The sequence below is a fragment of the Loxodonta africana genome, chromosome 20 (genome assembly GCF_030014295.1).
Source record: "Loxodonta africana isolate mLoxAfr1 chromosome 20, mLoxAfr1.hap2, whole genome shotgun sequence".
NCBI lineage: Eukaryota > Metazoa > Chordata > Mammalia > Proboscidea > Elephantidae > Loxodonta > Loxodonta africana.
In genome coordinates, this window is record NC_087361.1 from 72,754,211 (window position 1) to 72,777,737 (window position 23,527).

The 23,527-nt window shown below is 40.4% G+C and overlaps 1 protein-coding gene across 12 annotated transcripts in view; it reads right to left on the bottom strand.

Annotated features, from left to right (window-relative positions):
- The window catches only part of PPP1R12B (protein phosphatase 1 regulatory subunit 12B), a 268,308-nt gene that overhangs the window by 111,089 nt on the left and 133,692 nt on the right, over nt 1-23,527 (bottom strand). For 11 of the 12 annotated variants that reach the window (XR_010318760.1, XM_003410228.4, XM_023548266.2 and 8 more), the window contains one exon: nt 3,687-3,777. Coding sequence is in view for 10 of the 12 variants with exons in the window: in XM_003410228.4 (XP_003410276.2) it covers nt 3,687-3,777 (91 nt within the window). In the remaining 2 variants the exon portion in view is untranslated. Of the gene's footprint in view, nt 1-1,761; nt 2,045-3,686; nt 3,778-23,527 lie in introns of all 12 variants that reach the window. The other variant, XR_010318761.1, reaches the window with a different exon arrangement.

A 23,527-nucleotide genomic window follows, 5' to 3' on the forward strand; every position in this document is an offset into this window, starting at 1 on the left:
TGCTTGTGCCACTTTGCAGTCAATCTACCTCAACACCCTCTCTCCCACCCTGCTGGGAGCCAGGCTGCAAGGGCGGCCCCTCTGCACCCACTGCCCCCAGCATAAACATTGAAGAATTCCTGAAAAGTCAGGAAGAGCCAGGCTGCAAGGGCGGCCCCTCTGCACCCACTGCCCCTAGCATAAACATCGAAGAATTCCTGAAAAGTCAGGAATATCTCTGTCATCTGTGTTATGTTTCTGTTTCATTTTCAGCCTGTGTATAGCAGAATGTATAAGCATAAAATTCCATTATATATTTAGGGACCTTTGGACGGGGGGCGTCCTACTCATAATCCCCTGGTGAAATCCCGGGTAGGGACAGCCCGTGTATTACTTGGGGATCAACATGAAGTTGTCTTAGGGGAAAAACAAATAGCTCGACTATGGAAAACAAAAACAGGATGGTGGAATCCTGGTATTTACCAAGGCCGTTTTTGTGATTAAACCACCACCCACACATGACCCCATAAAAGTGGAAAAACAAAAGGCAGTGAGTTCTCTCAGCCAATTTCTCAGCCAATTACAGGTCAACCTTCTCGTCTACCCCGCTCACTGCTGCGTTTGACTGGTCTTTGGGTATAGAGATTGGGCTAATTGTCCTTGGTATAATCGCGGACAATATGACGTAACCTAAAGTGGCTGGACTACAAGAATTTGGCCACCCTGGACAAAATGGACAAAGCCTATGTGGCAATAGTTTTTGCAAAAAGATTAATTATTATAAAAACTGTGGAAGGAATTGCAAGATTAAGCATAAAGTGTAAAGCAGTATGAAGTCAATTGTTACTTTGTGTAAAAATATATCAACAAAATATTCTCTTCAATTAAACAAAAACTCATTGTACTTGTGTGTGTATGCAGAACTGTACTATGTGTCACTTGGAAAATTATGTCTCTGGGAAATGATGTTTATGATTATATATCTTGTACTGCCCCTTTATTGATCATGCGATGTTATGCTTTTGTAAGCTTATGATATAAAAGACCATGTAAAAAATAAAGAGCAGAGGCTTCCTTTTCTGCAGAATGAAAATATAAGACTCACTACCTCTCATTCTTTTTCGCCGAACTCTACCCCTCCTCTGGTAACCCTGTTCATTGCTGAGGCTGGCCCCCAGCACCACCCCAACAACCACTGATCTGATTTCTAGGCCTACAGATTAGTTTTGCCTGTTCTGTAATTTTAAATAAATGGAATCATACAGTAAATACACTCTTTTGTGTTTGGCTGCTTTCACTTCAGAAAATGTTGTTGAAATGTAACCATGTTGTTGAGTACAAAACATTCATTCCTTTTATTTGCTGAGTAGTATCCTGTGGTATGAATATATCATACTTTGTGTATTCATTTACCCACCGAAGAATGTTTGGGTTGTTTCAGTCTTGATTATTATAAATAAAGCTGCAGTGAACACTCGTGTAGAAATATTTTTGTGGCTATATGTTTTATCTTGGGGAAAAAAAATTTTTTTTTAATAATTTTTATTGTGCTTTAAGTGAGAGTTTACAAATCAAGTCAGTCTCTCACACAAAAACCCATATACACCTTGCTACACATTCCCAATTACTCTCCCCCTAATGAGACAGCCCGCTCTCTCCCTCTACTCTCTTTGTGTCCATTTTGTCAGTTTCTAACCCCCTCCACCCTCTCATCTCCCCTCCAGGCAGGAGATGCCAACATAGTCTCAAATGTCCACCTGATCCAAGAAGCTCACTCCTCACCAGCATCCCTCTCCAACCCATTGTCCAGTCCAATCCAGGTCTGAAGAGTTGGCTTCGGGAATGGTTCCTGTCCTGGGCCCACAGAAGGTCTGGAGGCCATGACCACCGGGGTCCTTCCAGTCTCAGTCAGACCATTAAGTCTGGTCTTTTTATGAGAATTTGGGGTCTGCATCCCACTGCTCTCCTGCTCCCTCAGGGGTTCTCTGTTGTGTTCCCTGTCAGGGCAGTGATCGGTTGTAGCTGGGCACCATCTAGTTCTTCTGGTCTCTGGATGATGTAGTCTCTGGTTAAGGGAAGAGTTTTAGTAGTTTGGCTTCTAGCCCCATCACTATGGAAAGATCTTTTTGTGGCTATGAATGATGTCCCTTTTTCCATCCTAAGCTTCAGTCCTAAGCTTCCCTACCTGATTTTTGTAGCATTTAAAACTGTTGAACTTCTCCTTCTCATGGTAAACTGACTTCTCAATCACTCCCATGCTGCTACTATTTCCTGGTTTTCTTTTTATTTCTCTGGTTGCTCCTTTTGGTTCTGCTTCATTGGCTCATCTTCCCTTGCCTTCTTCCTCTAAAACATAGCCTTCTTTCCATTCTCACTGCATTACGACCTGAGTTCATGCCCTTGTCATTTCCAGCGTGGACTACAACAGCTTCCTAACAGGCCTTCCTGCTTCCAGGCTTGACAACCATGCTTCCACCCACCACTCCCATCAAATCTCAGGATGGTGATTTTTATAAAATATAACACAGATCATATCACACCTTTCCTTAAACTGCTAGGATGGCTCCCATAAGGGAGTCTTTTTATTTTTAAGTAACATTTTTATTGAGATATAAAATTCACATACCATAAAATTTACCCCTTTAAATTTTACAATTCAGAAATTTTTAGTGTATTCACAAGTTGAACAACCATCATCACTACCTAATTTCAGAATATTTTTATCATCCCAAGGAGAAATCTTGTATCCATTAGTAGTCACTCCCCATTCGTTGATCCTTCCAGTCTCTAGCAATCAGTAATATACTTTCTGTCCCTATGGATTTGCCTATTCTGGACATTTCATATAAATGAAATTATACAGTACGTGGTCTTTTGCATCTGGCTTCTTTCACTTAGCATAACATTTTCATTCACATTGTAGCATTTATCAGTACTTCATTCCTTTTTATTGACCAATAATATTCCATTGTGTGGATATAGCACATTCTGTTTATCCGTCATGAGTTAATGGACACTTGGGTTGTTTTTACTTTTTGGCTACTGTGAATAATGCTGTTGTAAACATCCATGACAGGTTTTTGCATAGACACATGTTTGTATTTCTCTTTGGTATATATACCTAGAAGTGGAATAGCTGGCTCATATGGTAACTCTATATTTAACATTTTGAGGAATTGCCAGAATGTTTTCCAAAATGGCTGCATCATCCCTCAAGGATTCTTAAGATGTGATCCTTTAAATACAAGTGGAATGGTTAGCCTTGTGAAGGAGATAAACCTGCTCTGAGTCTGGAGGAACAGAGGTCAGACTGGGTGGTATAGCTATAAATTCATTTGATTCTATAGAAATGAAAAAACCAAACCCACTGCTTGAGTCAATTCCAACTAATAGCAATCCTATAGGACACAGCAGAACTGCTCCATAGAATTTCCAAGGAGCCGCTGGTGGATTTGAACTGCTGACCTTTTGGTTAGCAGCTAAGCTCTTAATCACTGTACCACCAGATCTCTGAAAAAAAAATATGGAATGCTTCACAGATTTGTGTATCATCCTTGCACAGATTCTATATATAGCATAAGATCTAACGCAGGTGAAAGCTCTTAAAATACAGTGGCTGGAATAAGGCACTCATTTTACTTTTTTTTTTTTTATACTGTACCTCCCAATGTAAAGGTAGACATTAAAAAAAAAAAGGTCACACTCACTTGAGTAGACCTTCGAGTCTGCCGAGCTTGTCTGGAGCGTGCTTTCCGTAAAGACTCTGCTTCCTCATCCCGTACAGGAGTCAGATATGACCTGCAGAGAAAGAAAATAATAGAAACAAGATGTTTTTACATATACTTGAGGAATGACAAGGTGCTTCCAGAAACTGAAGTTATTTCTACACTCTAGGGATGAACTCAGGCAGAATCAAAACGACAGGAATGCTATCAGATATCAGTTAAAACGACAAAATCCAAAAGGTCATCTGTAAATGTACCACTCACTGTCCATTCAGAATCATGTCACCTGTAAGATGACTATTTTATTTCCTCCTTCCCTAGCCTTACAATTTTAATTTTTTTCTTGCCGTAACGCTCTGGCTAGAACTTCTAGGACATGTTGAAAAGGAGTGGTGATGGTCTCCAGGCTTAGTTTGTTTTCAGAGAGAAAGCTTTCAGCCTTTTACATTAAGTGTTGTGTTTGCAATAAGATTTCTGTAGATACCCTCATCAAATTAAAGAAATTCCCTTCCATTCCTAGCAGGCTAAAAGGGTTTTTTGTTATTGTTGCTTGTTTTTTAATCATTAATGTGTGTTGAACTTTAACACATGCTCCCCAACCCCATGTTGAGATTATTATTTTTATTCCTTTTTTCTATCAACATGGTTAATCACATTAATTGATTTTTGAATGAAAAAACAACACTGAATTATTGGGACAAACCCAACCTGGTCATGCTGTATCTATCACCTTTCTAGAATAAATTCACTATTTTTTTAGTTTAGGATTTCTGCATACATGTTCCTAAGAGAAATTGGCCTGTACATTCTCCTTCCCGTAATATCCTGGCTAACGTTTGCAATTCTAATCACCAGTAATTATCAATGCATCTTGACTGCATGTTTGATCAATTTTAGACTCCAGCAAGTTGTAAAAACTTCAATTTCTTCATCTGTGGCATTTGTGGTAAAATTTAAACAACAGTCATATTAACTGGTTAGTATCTAGTGTCTAGATACTTACCTATCAGTGACCATGTTATACTTCAGGACAGTTTTCAAATTTTTTTTTTTTTTAATGATGAGTGCAACTCTGTTCCTCTCCGGTTTGTTGTTTCAGGTATAGCAGATCATACGACTATCAGATTCAAAATGGCCAAAACCAGTCCACTTCAGCTAACTAGGAAAGGAGCCCTGGTGGCACATGGTTAAGTGCTTAGCTGCTACCTGAAAATTAGCAATTTGAATCCACTAGTTGCTACTCGAGATAAAAGACCTGGTGATCTGCTCCTGTAAAGATTACAGCCTAGGAAGCCCTATGGGGCAGTTCTACTCTGTCCTATAGGGTTGCTGTGAGTGGAATCGATTTGACAGCACACAACAAGTGCCTAGGATATCAGAATACAAACCATAACTCATAATGCACAAACACCAGAAGATAAACTAGATAAGTGGGAGCTCCTAAAAATTAAACACTTATGTTTATCAAAGGGCTTCATCAAAAGAGTAAAAAGAGAACCTATAGACTGGGAAAACAATTTTTAGCTAGGACATATCAGGAAGGGTCTAATCTCTAAAAATCTACAGAATACTTTAATACCACAATAACAAAAAGACAAATAATCCAATTAAAAAATTGGCAAAGGATACAAACAGACACTTCATCAAGGTCGGCATTCAGGCAGCTAGCAGACACACGAGGAAATGCTCACAATCATTAGCCATTAAAAAAATGCAAAGGAAAACTACCATGAGATATCATCTTACCCCAGCATTACTGGCACAAATCCACAAAAAAGAAAATAACAAATGTTGGAGAGGTTGTAGTGAGATTAGAGCTCTTATGCACTGCTGGCGGGAAGGTAAGATGGTACAACCACTATGGAAAACAATATGGCACCTCCTTAAAAAGTTAGAAATACCATCTGATTCAGCAATCCTTCTCCTAGAATTCATCCTAGAGAAACAAGAGCTGTCACATTATTCACAACAGGAAAAAGATGGAAACAATCTAAGTACTCACTAACAGATATATGGATAAACAAATTATGGTGCATACACACAACGGAATACTATGCAACGATAAAGAACAAAGATGAATCTGCGAGAAACATCTGACAACATGGATGACTCTGGAGGTCATTATGCTCAATGAAATCAGTTGCAAAAGGACAAATATTGTATGAGACCACTATTGTAAGAACTCAAGAAAAGGTTTAAGCACAGAAGAAAACATTCTTTGATGGTTATGACAGTGGGGAGGGAGGGAAGGAGAGGGGAATTCACTAACTAGATAGTAAACAAGAATCATCTTTGAGGGACAGAGTAGCTGGGGCTGGGGTCTGGGGACCCTGGTTTCGTGGGACATCTAGGTCAACTGGCTTAACAATGTTTATTAAGAAAATGTTCTTCACTCCAACAAGGCTGGCAATAATTCAAAAAACACAAAATAATAAATGTTGGGGAGGTTGTGGACAGACTGGAACACTTATACACTGCTGGTAGGAATGTAAAATGGTATAACCACTTTGGAAATTGATTTGGCGCTTCCTCATAAAGCTAGAAATAGAACTACCCTACGATCTAGCAATCCCACTCCTCGGAATATATCCTAGAGAAATAAGAGCCTTACACAAACAGACATATGCATGCCCATGTTCGCTGCAGCACTGTTTACAATAGCAAAAAGATGGAAGCAACGAAGGTGCCCATCGACAGATGAATGGATACATAAATTATAGTATATTCATACAGTGGAATACTACACATCCTTAAAGAACAATGATGAATCCATGAAACATCTCATAACATGAAGGAATCTGGAAGGTATTATGCTGAGTGAAATTAGTCAGTTGCAAAAGGACAAATATTGTATGAGACCACTATTATAAGAGCTACAGAAAAAGTTTAAACACAGAAGAAAATATTCTTTGATGGTTACAAGGGTGGGAAGAGAGGGAGGGAAAGGGTATTCACTTATTAGAGAGTAGACAAGAACTATTTTAGGTGAAGGGAAAAACAACACACAATACAGGGGAGGTCAGCACAACTGGACTAAACCAAAAGCAAAGAAGTTTCCTGAAAAAACGGAACATTTCAAAGGCCAGAATAGCAGGGGCGGGGTCTGTGGTCCATAGTTTCAGGAGACATCTAGGTCAATTGGCATAATAAAATCTATTAAGAAAACATTCTTCATCCCACTTTGGCGAGTGGTGTCTGGGGTCTTAAACGCTAGCAGGCGACCATCTGAGATGCATCAATTGGTCTCAACCCACCTGAAGCAAAGGAGAATGAAGAACACCAAAGACACAAGGTAATTATGAGCCCAAGAGACAGAAAGGGCCACATAAATCAGAGACTACATCAACCTGAGACCAGGTTGTGCCTGGCTACAACTGATGACTGCCCTGACGGGGAACACAAGAGAGAATCTCTGATGAAGCAGGTTATCAGTGAGATGCAGAACTCAAATTCTCATAAAAAGGCCAGACTTAACGGTCTGACTGAGACTAGAAGAACCCTAGAGGTCATGGTCCCCAGGCCTTCTGCTAGCCCAAGACTGGAGCCATTCCCAAAGCCAACTCTTCAGACAGGGATTGGACTGGATTATAAGATAGAAAATGATAATGGTGAGGACTGAGCTTCTTGGCTCAAGTAGACACATGAGACTATGTGGGCAGCTCCTGTCTGGAGAGGAGATGAGAAGGCACAGGAAGACAGAAGCTGGCTGAATGGACACAGGGAATACAGAGTGGAGAGAAGGAGTGTGCTATCTCATTAGGGGGAGAGCAACTAGGAGTACATAAAAAAAAAAATTTTTTTTTTTTTTAGCAAGGTATATATAAATTTTTGTATGAGAGACTGACTTGATTTGCAAACTTTCACTTAAAGCACAATAATAAAAAAAAAAAACAATAATGAAAAAAAAGAGAAAATGTTCTGTATCCACTTTGGTGAGTGGCACCTGGGGTCTTAAAAGCTTGTGAGTGGCCATCTAAGATGCATCGATTGGTCCCAACCCACTTGGAGCAAAGAAGAATGAAGAACACCAAAGACACGAGGAAAATATTAGCCCAAAGGACAAAAGGGCCACATAAACCAGAGACTCCAACAGCCTGAGACCAGAAGAACTAGGTCATGTCCTGCTACCATCAATGACCGCCCTGACAGGGAACACAACAGAGATTCTTTGATGGAGCAGGAGCAAAACGTACAGCAGAAATCAAATTCAAATAAGAAGTCAGACTTAATGGTCTGACTGAGACTGCAGGAACCCCTGAAGCCTTGGCCCCCAGAACTAAAATCATTCCCGAATCCCACTCTTCAGACAAAGATTAGACTGGACTATAAAACATAAGATAATATTAGTGAAGAGTGTGCTTCTTAGTTCAAGCTGATACACTAGACCAAATGGGCGGCTCCTGTACAGAGGCAGGATGAAAAGGCAGAAAAGAACAGGAACTGGCTGAATGGACACAAGAAAACTGAGGTGGAAAGGGGGAGTATGCGGTCACATTATAGGGACTGCAACGAATGTCACATAACAATATGTGTATAAATTATCGTATGAGAAACTAACTTGGGCTATAAACTTTCACCTAAAGCACACACACACACACACACACACAACAAACAAACAAACAAGAAAAGGTTTACACACAGAAAAAAGTAATCTTTGATGGTTATGAGGGAGGGAAGGAGCGAGGAGGGGAAATCACTAACTAGATAGTAAAAGACAAGTGTTAATTTTGGTGAAGGGAAAGATAATACACAATATAGGGGATGTCAGCACAATTTGACCAAAGCAAAGTCACAGAAACTTCCTAGACACATCCAAATACCTTGAGGGACCGAGTTACAGGGTCTGAGGGCTGGGGACGATGGTTTTGGGGGACACCTAGGTCAACTGGTACAACAGTTCATAAATAAAATGTGCTATATTCTACTTTGGCGAGTAGCATCTGGGGTCTTAAAAGCTTGTAAGCAGCCATCTAAAATACATTTATTGGTCCCATCATATTCAGAGCAAAGGAGAATGAAGAAAACCAAAGATACAAGAAAAATATTAGTCTAAAGGACTAATGGGCCACATGACCCACAGCCGCCACCAGCTATATGGCGTCAGGTACCACCACCACCTACCGTTCAGATAGGGGTCACAGTAGAAGGTTCTGGACAGAGCAGAAGGAAAATGTAGAACAGAATTCAAATTCCCCAAAAAAGACCAGAGTTACTGGTCTGAAAGAGACTGAAGGAACCCCCAAGACTATGGCCCCCAGAGACCCTGCTAACTCAGAAATGAAGCCACTCCCGAAGTTCACCTTTAAGCCAGAGATTAGAAAGGCCTATAAAACAAACAATAACACACTGAAGAACGTGCTTCTTGTTGAATCAGATATACAAGACCAAATGGGCAACACCTTCCCAAAAGCAAAGACAAGAAGGCAGGAAGGGACAGGAAAACTGGACGAAGCTGGGTTGTAAAGGGAAAGGCAGAGAGTGCTGACACGTTGCTGGGACTGCAACCAATGTCACAAAACAATCTGTATATAATTTTTTGAACGAGAAACTAATTCACGCTGTAAACTTTCACCTAAAACACAATAAAATTAAAAAGAAAAAAATGCCTAGGATATAAATTTTCAAGCATTTCATTTCACTTCTGACGACTTCCAGTTTTCCTTGATTCACACTTTGTATACTCCACGTTCCTTTACTAATAGATTGAGTCACGCCACATCAGCAAATGAAAGTATCAAAGCCTTTACTCCTCCTGCATCATTTAAGGTTGACTCTCCTTTGAGAAGGCAGCTCTTCCCCAGTAGTATTTTGAGTTCATTACAACCTGGGAGACTCATGTTTGGTAAAGAAGAGAGTCAGTTAAAGTTAGGGAACCCGTTAGTGAGATGGACTGACACAGAGCCACAACAATGGGCTCAAACATATCATGGAGATGGTGCAGGACTGGGCAACGTTTCATTCTGTTTTACATACGGTTACACGAGTTGGAGCTGACTTGATGTCAACAATATCCTGCCTAGGTTTGGGAATTAAGCTGAGCTTCAACCTTGGCAAGCACTGTTCATTTTCCAGTAAGCCCCTCTTTCTAGGGCATAGACTTTAAGTGATCCCAGCGGAAAAGTCTAAAGTGTCTCCTGGGGTCTGAACTATAATTTTTGATGGGTTACCTACAGCAGACTGTTGAAAGTTTTGCCCAGTTTCTTAGCCTTATAGCTACTGCTTCAGTAATCAATAAACACCTCAGGGGGAAAGCATAACCAAATGTTGGGTTCACCTCTTCATGATTCCCTTCTTTCCAGGATCTTGACTCCTCAAGTCCTCACTTCCTTGGTAACTCTCCAATGCCTTCAAAGGTATTTCTTCTTGTATTTATTCAGCTTTTCTAGATAGGCTCAGTGGAAGGGTCTGTCTAATACAAGACATGCCACAGCATGAAGAAGTTTCCAACCAGGCTATTTTAAAATAATATTTTTCCCTCAATGTGAATTAATGAATTGGAATTCTGAGATATGTATCAATCTATTGTATATTTTGTGGGCTTGAGTCCTTCTTAACATATTCCTCTCCTCGGGGTGAACTAATAAAATTAAGTCCCCAAACTGGCAAACCTGTCAACCAGACCTTGGAATTGGTGACCATACTGAGGATTAACTTCCCATGAAGTGCTGTGTGGGTTATCAGCCAATCTATTCATATGTCATTTCTATCTGCAAAACACAGTAGAACTGCCCCATAGGGTTTCCTAGCTGTAACCTTTATGGGAGCAGACTGCCAGGTCTTTTCTCCTGCAGAGCAGCTAGTTTCAAATTGCTGAGCTTTCAGTTAGCAGCTACCAGGTCTCCACAGTATACATAGTTTGTATATCTTTTTAAACGAATATCTTACATTCTTTTGTAAACTGTAGCAATACATGAGATGTTTACTGTAAGTTACAGGAAATAAAATTTTATAAATACGAAACTTAGAAAACTCCATGTAATGGTTAAGATTGTGTGTCAACTTGGCTGGGCATGATTCTCAGTATTTTGGCAATTGTATAATGTGATCACTTCCCTGTTGAGATTTGATATGTGCTCTCACCCATGATGGGATTTGCTGTGAGTAGCCAATCAGTTGAAAGGGAGTTTCCTTGGGTGTGTGGCCTGCATCAAATATAAGCGGATATTCTGGCAAGGCTTGGGAGGCTTTGTGCTTGGTCTGATTCCAGCATCTGGCTCCTGTTTGTCTGACCTCCAGTTCTTGGACTTGAGCTAGCAGCTTACCTGTGGTCTTGCCTGCCGATCTTAGGATTCACCGATCTTCGCAGCCTGTGAGTAAGAGCCCTGGTCTCTGACCTGCCGATCTTGGGTTCCCAGCCCCAGTGGCTACGTGAATCAGGAGTAGCCTCTATCCTGACCCGCAGATTTGGGACATTTCAGCCTCTACAACCAGGTGAACCATTTCCTTGATAAAATCTCTGTCTATATATGTTTTTATACACTTTACTGGTTTTGCTTCTCTAAAGAACCCTGCCTAAGATACTCCAGTACTTGAACTTGAAAATGTCTTTGAAGAAGGAAGCATTTTCAGTCATCTTTCTTTACCTAGATGGGGATTCTGAGGTTCTCAAAAGTGATGTGTCTAATTTATGATTACACTGTGGACACACTGTGTTTTAAGTAGATCCTAAGTCCTCGTACTTCCTAAAATCTAGACTGAAGGGTAAGCAAACTATAATCCTTGGGCCAAATCTGGCCTGCCACATTTTTATAAATAAAGTTTTATCAGAACACAGTCACGCCCATTCACTTATGCATTGCCTTTGGCTATTTTCACAAAGTTAAACACTTTAGATGGAGACCATGGCCTGCAAAGCCTGAAATATCTACTATCAGGACCTTTACAGAAAAAATTTGCCAAGCCCACATTTAATACCCCTGAGTCTTCCTGAGAAGCATTTGCAGCCACGTCATGAACATGAACGCTACGTGATTCTTCACTATTTTTAAAAGAAGACAGGTCTGGGCCCACAAAATAAAAATAATAACGTCTATTTCCCATCTATCCCCTGGTCTTCTGGCATCCAGATAAAACTAGGCTAATATCCTCAATTCAGTGGCGTAAGAAAAGACTCCAGTGCTAAACTCCTCTGAAGACCCTATTTGTCTACTACATTTCCTAGAGGGCAGAAAGCATTTTTTTCTTTGTATTTGTTATGACTTACATTGAGGTTATACAATCAGTGGTCATTTGAATAACCAATTATAGAAAATTAAGCATAATGTTACAGAAGTAATTTGTAATTTGCCTCTGAAGTTCACTGTTTCCCTTTACATATCATAGATGGACCAATCTTGTCTTAAGAAGTGTGTAAATGTCTAGCAAATCACTAGTGAGCATTAAGAGAGCCACAATAAATAATAACAGAAGACCTAAAATATCCTCTGACAGGGATAGTGTACTGATTAAGTTCCTTGGCAGGGGAATCAGACTGCCTGGGTCTGTAACCTTGCTCCTCAAGTTACTTGGCTGGATGATCTTGGATAAAGTATTTAAGACTCTAAACCCAAGTTTCTTATAAGACAGAGATATTAACAGCTGTAATAATATTAACAGGTATTAATAGGGTTGTTGTGAAGATTAAATGAAAATCCATGTAAAGCACTTAGAATGGTTCCCAGCATATAGCAAGTACTCAGTACGGCTCAGCTGCTGCCACCACTGCCACCGCCAGACCACCCCCGCTTCATTTCCACTGCACACTGACGGCTCAGCAGCGCTAACGGGGAAAAGAAGGAAAGGCTGGCTGTGCCTGTGACATCCTTCCCGACTAGTCTAATACAATATTTCCTCTTAATCATTTTTCCTGGAAGTGCATAGCTCATTTGGAAGAAGTCTTAATTCCCTTGAAAATGTTCTCCATGAAGGTTCAAACAGGTATCTAAGTGAAATAAAACTAAGTGGAAGAAAAATGAAAGAGAAATAACCATGATTTCCAAGGAGAGAACAAAACTGCTTTCCAAAATAGCTTTCAATTCTGTCCTGAAGACAGATGGGTACTTAAACGTGTTAGTTTCAAACATGGGAAAGAACCAAGTTGGGTATATGTTCTATATAGTACCCAGGTTAATTGCAGAATATCTAATATACTATAAGAAATCTTGTCACTCCTTAGACTTGGGCATAAAGATACATAGGCAAAAGTCATTCAGGGAGGCCAAAAAGATCTTTGAAATCAATCTGGAAGCAGATATGGCTAGGTATAAGGGAGGAGGAGAACTTAACAGAATAACAGAAGACCGTGGGACTAAAGACTTTATGACCTCGAGAAATTACCTGATCTAATTCCATGACTTTAAGTAGAGATGATAAAATTATTCCCGTTTTGCAGATGAGTCAACAAAGACCTAAGGAAAACTTAAAATATTTACCTGAGGTCACAATGTTATTCAGTGATAGATCTAAAAGGGCTGCAACTGTGGCTTCCTGCTTCTAGTATACCAAAAAAACCCAAAACCATTCCCATCGAGTTGATTCCGACTCACAGCGACCCTACAGGACAGAGCAGGACGGCCCCATAGAGTTTTCAAGCAGCGGCTGGTGGATTTGAACTGCCGACCTTTTGGTTAGCAGCCGAGCTCTTAACCACACTGCCACCAGGGCTTCTACTATAGCTCTTCCACTATTACATCCCAATAAAAACTGTTTCTTCCACCCAGCATCATGGTACTCTAGCAACATGGATTTATGGAGCAAGACATTTCTGCTTCCAAAGCCAGCAATAACAGGAAGTAGTGGATAAAGAGGTCTTGCATTAGACTTCTCCTAGCATCCGCTGACGTCTTCTAACAGTTTGCCACAATCAACCCTCTGTCCTCAGAAAGGATGATTTTTACATTTCCAAAGGCTGTCTGTCATCAACATGCTATAGGCTGTCATCGACATGCTATAGGCTGTCATCAACATGCTATAGGCTGTCATCGACAAACTAGAAGTGACACAGTATGAGGACTCAATGCTCCTTTAGAGGGTACAGTTGACTCTACAGCTGCCAGAGCCCCATCAGGCAAGTTTTAGTTCAAGTTTTCCTTGTTCATTCTAACTGGGAACGGATGCCGTCACTGAGGCCCAGTAAAAAGAACAAGGTACCTGGATTCTAGTTTCAGCTCTGGCATTAACTATCTGTTTGACCTTAAGAGACACTCACTTAACCTCTTGGGGCCTTAGTTTCTCCCTTTATAAAATAAAAGTGTAAGTCTACAGTTTTTAAAGTCCCATCTAGCTTTAAATCAGAATGAGTCCATATATATGCTGATTCAGGACAAAAGGCCTTTAAAGCTTTTCACTAAAAAATGCCTATTCTTTGATTCTGGTGAAATATTAAATTTCCTATATTCCACAGGTAACTTTCTCTAGAACTGTACCATCTAATAAAATTTTGTACAATAATGGAAATTTTGTACACCTGCCCTGTTCAATAACGTAGCCACTGGCCACGTGTGGCTACTGAGCACTAAAATGTGGTAGTGTGACTGAGAAACAGAAGTTTTCATATTATTTAATTTTAGTTAATTTAAATATTTAAATTGAAACAGCCATGTGACTACTGGCTAGCACACTGGAAAGCATGGCTGTCAAGTTCTGAGAATCCAATGACGAGACATTTATTGCCAAGCCCTCTCCTTAAACCTGAACGTCAGACCCCGCTCTTAACATCAACCTAACAGAATTTTCCAAGAAAACACTTTGTTAGCCGGCTAAGTTTAAAAGCAACTGATTTTATTTTCTTCTCAAAGATGAAGTTCTCATTTTTCTTCTGTGCTTCCCAGAGGCATTTTTATCGTAATTTTACATTTTCATAGATGGTACTTTTAAGTTATATGAGGCAGTGCTGGGGCTCTCACCTTAAATTGTAAGACATTTATAGATGTAGTCTAGGAATGACCTCACGATGCAGCACACTTCAGGGGCTCCTTTTCTCCTAATTGTAGCGTTTATGCTCTGCTGTTGCTATATGTCTTGCCCAGCACCACCCTGCTTTCCCTCTGTCCCCTGACAAAGAGAGCGCCAAGAAAACAGACTGTTACCTCCATGCGCAGGCTTGCATAGCAGAATGAAGGTCAAGAGATGTGTGGAGGCGAACAGCAAGGAAGGTGAGCGGCTGCTGGGGAAGGCTGCAGCCTCAGCTGGTCTCCCTTGGAAACTGGAAAAGGCTTGCACTGCCACTGCTATCCAGCAAGCCAGAGGCAAAGCTTGTAATTTGCTAAGAAGCTGCCTACTAAGGAAGGAGGAGGAGGAGAAGGAAGGGGAGGATAAAAAGGAAGAAGGCAAAATCTTGGGGCTCGGCAGAGTAAATGTTGCTTATAGTTCCCAAAATACCATTCCATTAGATGCATATTTTATACACTGTACCCAATCAATCAATACTGCTGCTTCTTTGATAGCGAGGGGAGGGGAAAGAATTCTCCCTCACGTGAAAGCAGAGGGAGAAGGAGAGGTGCAGCATTCTTATTCTGGATAGTGTTTCACCTGCCCTTGGGCGATCATAGTTGCTTTATCTGCTCAAGTGAGCTGTAAATACTGCCCCACTGGAGGCTGGGCCAAGCCAGCTGGCAAATGCCGACAGTGATAAAGAGATAGATAAAGAAGAAACACATGCTAGACAGAAGTGCAGAACAAACTTCAGACCTGGTATAAATGGGTTAAACCTAGATGGAGCAAGACGGTCAATACTACTCCATTTAATAAACTAGCTACATATGATGAAGATTTCTAGATCCAGTATGTGTCACATACCCGGATATGATCTGATTTCATAGTTTAGGGAAGACTGCTTTCAAACGATCATGTGTCATCCCGGCCTCTAATTCAACACTGAGATCAGAGCTGAAGTTAAAGCAAGGAACCAAAGCTAAACTCCACTAATCAGAATCATTCCTTTTTTTTTAAAGGAACTTTCTCTCAGCCAAATTAAGCATTTCCTAATTCTTCTAGAACAGTGGTTCTCAACAGGAGGGCAATTTTGCTCCTCAGGGGTCAACAACTAAGAATTATCTGGCCTCAAATGTCAATAGCGCAGTGGTTGCTCTAAACCAGGAGCTGGCAAACTTCTTCTGTAAAGGGCCCAGTAGCAGATATCTTAGGCTTGGTGGGCTTTTGTAGCGCCCCAACAGCCCAGGCAGTAAGGGCAAGGCTGTGTGCCCCTGCCTGCCGTGCTACAATGGCAGAAGTAGCTGCAACAGAGACCACAGGGCCTGTAAAGCCTAAAATATTTACTATCTGCCCTTTACAGAAAAGGTTTGCCGATCCCTGCTCTAGATTCTAAGTTATGTAGCACTAGACGGCGACTCAGAGAAGTCCTTTTGCTTTATAGACAGCATGAATCTGGTGTCTCTTAAATAAGTATGATATCATCTTGGATCCTTGTACTTCTGAACATTTGTCCCATTAAAAATATGCCAGCCTCAAGTGCCAAAGCCACTTTCACAAATGATAATGTTTTACTTACGTAGGTCAACCTACAGTTAGTTCATTGGTCAGAGAGGGTGTTACTGATGCCAGGAATGACAGATTCAAGCACTAAAAAGGCCAGTGAGTGCTACTTTATTTCATACCAGAGGCTGTACTAACTGGACCTGGACAACTGCCTCATAAATATTTATCACTGACTACAAAACAGACAAGGACAAATTTAGCACCACCACTAGCTTTTTTTAAAGTAGGAAAACCCAAGCCAGTCAACATACGAAAAGCTCACGGAGATGACCTAAATGTCAAACAATAGGGGAAATGGTTAAATAAACTATGGGACATCCATATAACGGGGTAGTACACAGATATCAAAAGACAGACTAAAACCTACTACAGCTACATAACTTGCAAATTGTTCGTATCTAGTATGTATTTAAAGAACTTATATCAATCAAAAACTAAATAAAAAGACCAAAGACCCAACCGAAAAAAAATCAGCAAAACATATAACCAAGGAATTCACAAAATGGGAAATGAGAAAAGCCTATAAACACAAGAGAAAATGCTCAGTGTCAATAGTAATCAAGAAAATGCAAATTAAAACAAGGAGATTTTTCCTTAGACTGGCAAAACAAACAAAAAAGCTAAAACTGGCATTATAAAGTGTAACATTAGATGTAAAGAACTAGAAACTCTCCTACATTGCTCTCAATATAACAGAGTGTGAATGGGTGACCCATCTGGCAATGTCCCGTCAAGTTCAAGATGTACTCACCCTTGAGACCTAGCAGTTCCATCTGGAGATAAAGGCCCTTGAGAAACTCTTGTACAGTTGATTAAGGAAACACGAGCAAGAATGTAAACAGCACCATTGTTAGTATTACACACACACACACAAAAAAAAAAAAAAGGAGAAAAAGAAAACAACCCAAACACCCATCAACCAGAGAGAAAAACAAGAAACTGCGATATATTACTACAATGGACTAAAACAAGCATTTAAAACAGATAAACAGAATGCTGTGTGAAAAAAGTAGGCTTCAGAATGATATGTACAGAATGATACAATTCATACACAGTTACACATACAAAAAACATGTAAACGTACTGTATTACATATGTGTACATATATGAAGTAATAAAACTGAGAATGATAAACAACAAGTTCAGAACAGGGATTGAGGAAAGGGGATGAGATTGAGGAAAGATACACAGGGGCTTAAACTATTTTTCAGATTTTATTAGTTTTACAAAATTGAAGCCCCACTACCCACCTGTTAGAATGGCTGAAATCCATAACACTTACAACACCAAATGCTGGCAAGGATGTGGGACAACAGGAACTTTCCGAAGACAGTTTGGCAGTTTCCCATAAAAGCTAAACATAGGCTTAAAGTCCAGTAATCACACACTAGGTAGTTACCCAAATAAGTCAAAAACTTATGTTTGTACAAAAACTTGCACGTGAATGTTTACAATAGCTTTATTCATAATTGCCAAAATTTGGAAGCAACCAAAATGCCCTTCAGTAGATGAATGGATAAACAAATTGCGGTCCATCCATAGAGTAGAGTGTTATGCAGTGATAAAAAGAGATGAGCTATGAACAGACTTGGAGGAACGTTAAATGCATATTGCTAAGTGAAAGAAGCCAACCTGAAAAAACTTTACACTGTATGATTCCAACAAAACAACATTCTGGAAAAGGCACAACTACAGAGACGCTGAAAAAATCAAGGGTTTCCAGGGGGAGGTGAGAAGGACAAAAGATCAAGGGTTTCCAGGGGGAGGTGAGAAGGTTTCCAGGGCATTTTAAGGGTACTGAAGCTATTCTGGAGTCTCTCAGTTGCTGCTAGCTGAAAGGTTTGAAATCTGAGTCCATCCGGAGGCACCTCAGAAGATAGTCCTGGTGATCTACCTCCGAAAAATCAGCCAGTGACAGCGCTGTCGAGCACACTTCTACTCTGACACACACGGAATCACCATGAGTAGGAGCTGACTCAGTGGCAACTGGTCGTTTGGAAACTATTCTTCATGATATTGTGATGGTGGTTACATGACATTGTGCATCTGTCACAAGCCACAGAGCTGCACAATACAAACAGTGAATCCTAATTAAACTACGGATTTTAGTTAATAATAATAATAAAAAAACCCAGTTAGTAATGACGTATCATTGTTGGTTCATCAACTGTGATAAATGTACCACACTAATGCAAGATGTTAACAATAGGAGTTGTGTACAGGGGAGGAACACTGCATATGGGAACTCTCTATACTTCCTGCCCAATTTTTTTTTATAAACCTAAAACTGCTCTAAAAAATAAAGTGTGGGGGCGGGAGGAACTGAAGCAAATAGGGCAAAATGTCAGGCTTTAAGATGAAAGATGGATATACTGGGTACTTGTTTGTAATATTTAATAGTCAAATATTTTTTAAGAAAACACTGTATACAGCATGACCTCAAAATAAACAGAACATAGAAAGACGTTAGCAGAGATATTGCTGAGTGGTGAGACTATGGATAATTTTCATTTTCTACTTAAAATACAATTATAGTGGAAAAATTTAAGAACTAGAAAGTCCAGACACTAAAAAATGATCATTAATACTCAAAGGGCTGTTTCATAACAGTGAGATCTTCATAAAAGAGATGTTTTTGTATTTCACACTTAAAAAAAACCTTATTACCAGAGTTGTTAGTGATATAGAAGGCACAGGCATACTATCTAAACCAAAAAAACCAAACCCGTTGCCGACGAGTTGATTCCGACTCATAGCGACCCTACAGGACAGAGTAGAACCTCCCCATGGGGTTTCTACGGAGCACATGGTAGATCTGAACTGCTGACCTTTTGGTTAGCAGCTGTAGTTCTTAACTACTACGCCACCAGGGTTTCCGCATGCTATCTAGGATATACTAAATGTTAAAGAAAGTTAAATGTGCCAGAAAAAAAAAAGAAAGAAAGAAAAGAAAATGCTATTTGGTCAGCCTTAAGAGAGGTGGAGTATGGTTAGACTAAGGTTGAGGGAGGTAGAAAAGAAGGTTCTAACCTGTGTTTGGAGTCCCTGGGTAGTACAAATGGCTAAGCGCTCAACTACTAGCCAAAAGGTTGGCAGTTCGAACCCACCCACAGGTGTCTCAGAAGACAGGCCTGGCAATCTGCTTCTAAAAGGTCGCAGCTTTGAAAACCCTATGGAGCAGCTCTACTCTGCATACATGGGGTCGCCAGGAGTCAGAATTGACTCAAGCAAAACTAACACAACAAGCTGTGTTCACTGGGAATCAGAAACAGACCCATTTTAACATGAGGTGGGCTCCAAGTACTGAGCCAGTGCATTCACGGATTCACGGGCTCCTCCATTCTCACCAGTTCCCAGCAACTGGTTTCGAGCTGCTGTAGTCACTAGCGTGGCCTTGCTTAGGGAAAGGGGGCACCTGGGAAAGTAGAACGAGCTCCCAGACCTGTGGTCCTTAACCACTGCTGAACTCTGACTCACCTTTAACAATCAGATGAAAACTACTCTCTGAAGAAAAAAACACTTTTAAGTATACGCCAAATTTTGCTAACCATTTCAGAAAGAAAGATTCCTGCGCTTTCCTGAACTGCAGGTTAAGAAGGGAAGAGTATTTTCTTGATATAATCGTGATAAGAAAAATCTATTAAAAATCAGATTGACTAATTGTTAGCATCAAAATCTATTAATAATAAATAAATAGACCAAGAAGTAACAATCAAGACATTAACACAGTCAATTAGGTTTTATTTAGGAACACCTAATACCAGATGTGGAGCCCTGGTGGCACAGCGGTTAAGAGCTCAGCTGCTAGCCAAAAGGTCGGCATTAGAATCTACCAGTTTTTATCCCGGATACTGTATGTAAAAATGAAGAACGTCTGATCTCCAACACGATCTTCTGGAGGACTTGGACATATAAAGAAAAAAAAAAATTTTTTTTTTTCCGGACATATAACTGGTGAGAATTAAAATTTAACATACAAAACTGCCCTAAAGAGACAGTGCTCTGGAGAGGAAACCCAATACTGCCTGAGGGTGAATCAGGAATAGAACACATTCCTGAGGTGATCTGGGTAGAATCTGAAGAAAATGAGAAGCGGCTTCCTAGAAAACAATGGGGGAGGGGCTGACATGGCTCCTTGTGGCATTCATGGTTTTTAAGCAGTCGAGTGACCTAATCGCGTTTGTATATTAGAGAGACTACCTGGGCCCCACTGCAGGAGATGGACTGGTGGGTGGGGCAAGGGAAGGACAGACCAGGGGTCTAGTTAGGAGGGCCTGAGTTAAGAGAGAGCAGTGCAGAGGGAGAGGAGAGGATGGAACTGAAGGGTAACAATGACAGACAGGGCTTGATGATCGACTAAACGTGATACGGAAAGAGGGGAAGGCTTCCAGTCTGATTTCCAAGCTTCTTAGTTGGGTGACACTACACAGGACCATTAACAAAGATTTAAAAAATACACGAGAACAAACAGACTTTTCTCTCTCTCTCTGTCCCTCTCCCCTCTTTTTAAAGGTCAGAGAGAATAATGTGGTTTGGTTTATTTGTTTGTTTATATCCTCTTTCTAAAGAAGACTTGAGAATCCTTAAAGAAACCCGTGACAATATTTTAAATAGATGAAGAAACGAAGGGGAAAGGAAAATACAGGCAGCCCCCGGATTATGAACGTGTTCTGTTCCTAAGTCTGTCTAAGTCGAATCTATACATAGGAAGGAACAGTCAGGTACAGTTCATATTTAATGTCAGTCAGTCAAATGTTTGTCTTAGTATACAGTATATAGTGTACCTTTCTATACATAAAAACATTAAAGAAACACTTCCAGATACACTAAAGCATCTTTAACATAATAATATGGCAATAATAATAATAACTTGCATCGCAAAGTAGTGCCTGTTTGTTATCATGAACCATTGTATATACCTCGAATTTTTAATATAATAGGTTTTAGGGGGGTTGTTTCATAATTACGGTTGTACATAAGTCAGAAATTCATAACCTGGGGACTAGGTAATGGTCAGAAACGGCTATAGTTATAGAGTGCCTACCATAATCCAGGCACTGTTCCTAAGTAAGCCCTTTCCATGTAGCTTCATGAAGCTCAGCAGAAAAGTCTGGGCTAGAGACAGAGACCTGCGTGATAGCTGAAGCAGTTGGAGTAGATAAGATCAGCTAGGGAGAGTACTGAGGACAGAGAAGAAAGCAGCCTGATATAACATAAAAGGTGTTTGCATAGGAAGAAAGGCCAACAAGGACAGAAAAGAAGTAATCAGAAAGGGTGGACGTGAACCAGGCAACAGTGGTATCACAGAGGCAGAGGTTGTAGCAGAGTGAAGGTTTCAGAAGGCAGTGTCAACATTACAAAATGCTGCTGACAGTTCAAGGGAAAAGATGAAGTGACTTAAGGGTACGACAACAAGGAACTCTACAGAGCAATTTCACCGGATGGGTGGGTGGGGCAGAATTCTTACTGTAATAGGTTGAGGAGTGAGTATGAGGCCAGGAAATGAAGGAAGTGAAATTAGAGGACTTTTTCAAGATTAATAGCAAAGGGAGGGGTGAGATATGGTGGCCCTAGAGGGCAGTGCAGGGCCAGAGGTGAGTTCTAGTTAAGATCGGAAAGACAAGTACCTCTCAAGGACAAATGAACTCTGTGCAGGTGTATTTTCATCATGGATTAGCTAAGCTTGCAGTTCTGCTTTCCATTATTTATGGATTTTGTGGGCCAAGTGTTCTTTCTTTTAAACACTGTCAGCTTTATTATAAAGGAATTTAGTTCTCAAAGGATCCTTGAGCTAGTACCATATTTTATTTACATGTCAATGATCAGAAAGCCATTTTCAGCACAGGTACACAGGGATTGTGAATTACAATTTTTCTACTTCTCCTTCTTCCAGGTTAGAAGACTAAGATTTCTTTAAAAAACAACAAATTAAAGAGTTAGGTCAGTATATACCCAGGGTTGTCTAGGAGCCTCTAAGAAAAAGGAGGGAGGAAAAATCGTTGTTTAAAGAAGAATCAGAAACGATGAATCATTCAGGTAATTGCTGTCAGCCTATTTCATTTTTTTTAAATTGTGGTAAATACAGCATATAGGTATCAAAACATCTGCCATTTCAACAATCTTGACAGGTACAGTTCAGTGACATTAAATATGTTCATCATGTTCAATTTTTAGATACTTCTTAAAATAGAAATATGCCCTCCCCAGGCTCTGGAGCTCTCCCAAAGTCAACTTCTTACACCCAGCATCCTTTCCCAACACTGGACAAGCCAGCTGACCTATAAGACAATTTCTCACGTGGTTCTCAAAAGCCCCTCTCTTCCATTCAGATTCCAGAGACGACAGGAAGATTTCAATTCACCTCAATTTCACAAGTGTTATCACCCAAGATAAATACTCATTTGTAGAAGTTCTACCTCCCCTTCAAAGAAATGTAGGAGATTTTAACCGCTGTGTTTATGCTGCCCAGCTTATGGGGTAGGACAGCTCAACTGAGACTGGCCTTTAGTACCGTTCTCACTACACCTTTGCTCGGTGGTCTAGAAAAGGAAGCATGAGCTCTGAAGTTCAAAAAACCTGGTTTTGAATCCTGGCTTTACCATATACTAGCTCTGTGACTGTGAGCAGGTTCCTTAACCTACCTGAGCCTTAATTTTTTTATATGTATAAAGAGAATGATATTACTTATGTCACAAACTTATGAGGAATAAATGCAGCTAGCAGGGTATTGGACATATAATAAGCTCCCCATAACAGTAATTCTCTTATGCCAATTAAGCCTCTCATATGCTTGAAGGCCAAGTCAAATTCCACCTCCTCTGGCTCCATGAAGCCCTTTCTAACCACCCTACACTACACCATTCCCCTTCCTCTCCGAACTCCTGGTATACCTACCTGAACACAAGTTCGCACTCATATATTGTTCCTTAATACATGCTCACGGTTAAGTATGTGTATACTTAGTGTTCTTGATCTTGACGGCACAACCTAGAGCATACCCCTTTCTTATCATACCCAGAATTCTTAACACAATATTGAGCACATAAACAGCAAGACAGTCAATGAAAACTTAGAATCCTATGATTTTAGACTCCATTATTACCTATAGATCTCCTAACTCCACTGATGAACAGATGAAGAAACTGAGACTAGAGACGTTAAATGGCTTGCCTGAGAGAAAGCATAAACTGTGAGCTTAGCTGAAGAGTAAACTAGGCCTCCTGCCTTGCAACCCAGGGAGCTTTTTACCTTGTGCCTGCTGCTCTCGTGTGAAGAGGCGCCAGAGCGGCAGCGCACAGAGGGCCTCCACATGCCAGAAAGCATCTGCGCTCCCTATATGAAAACTCTTA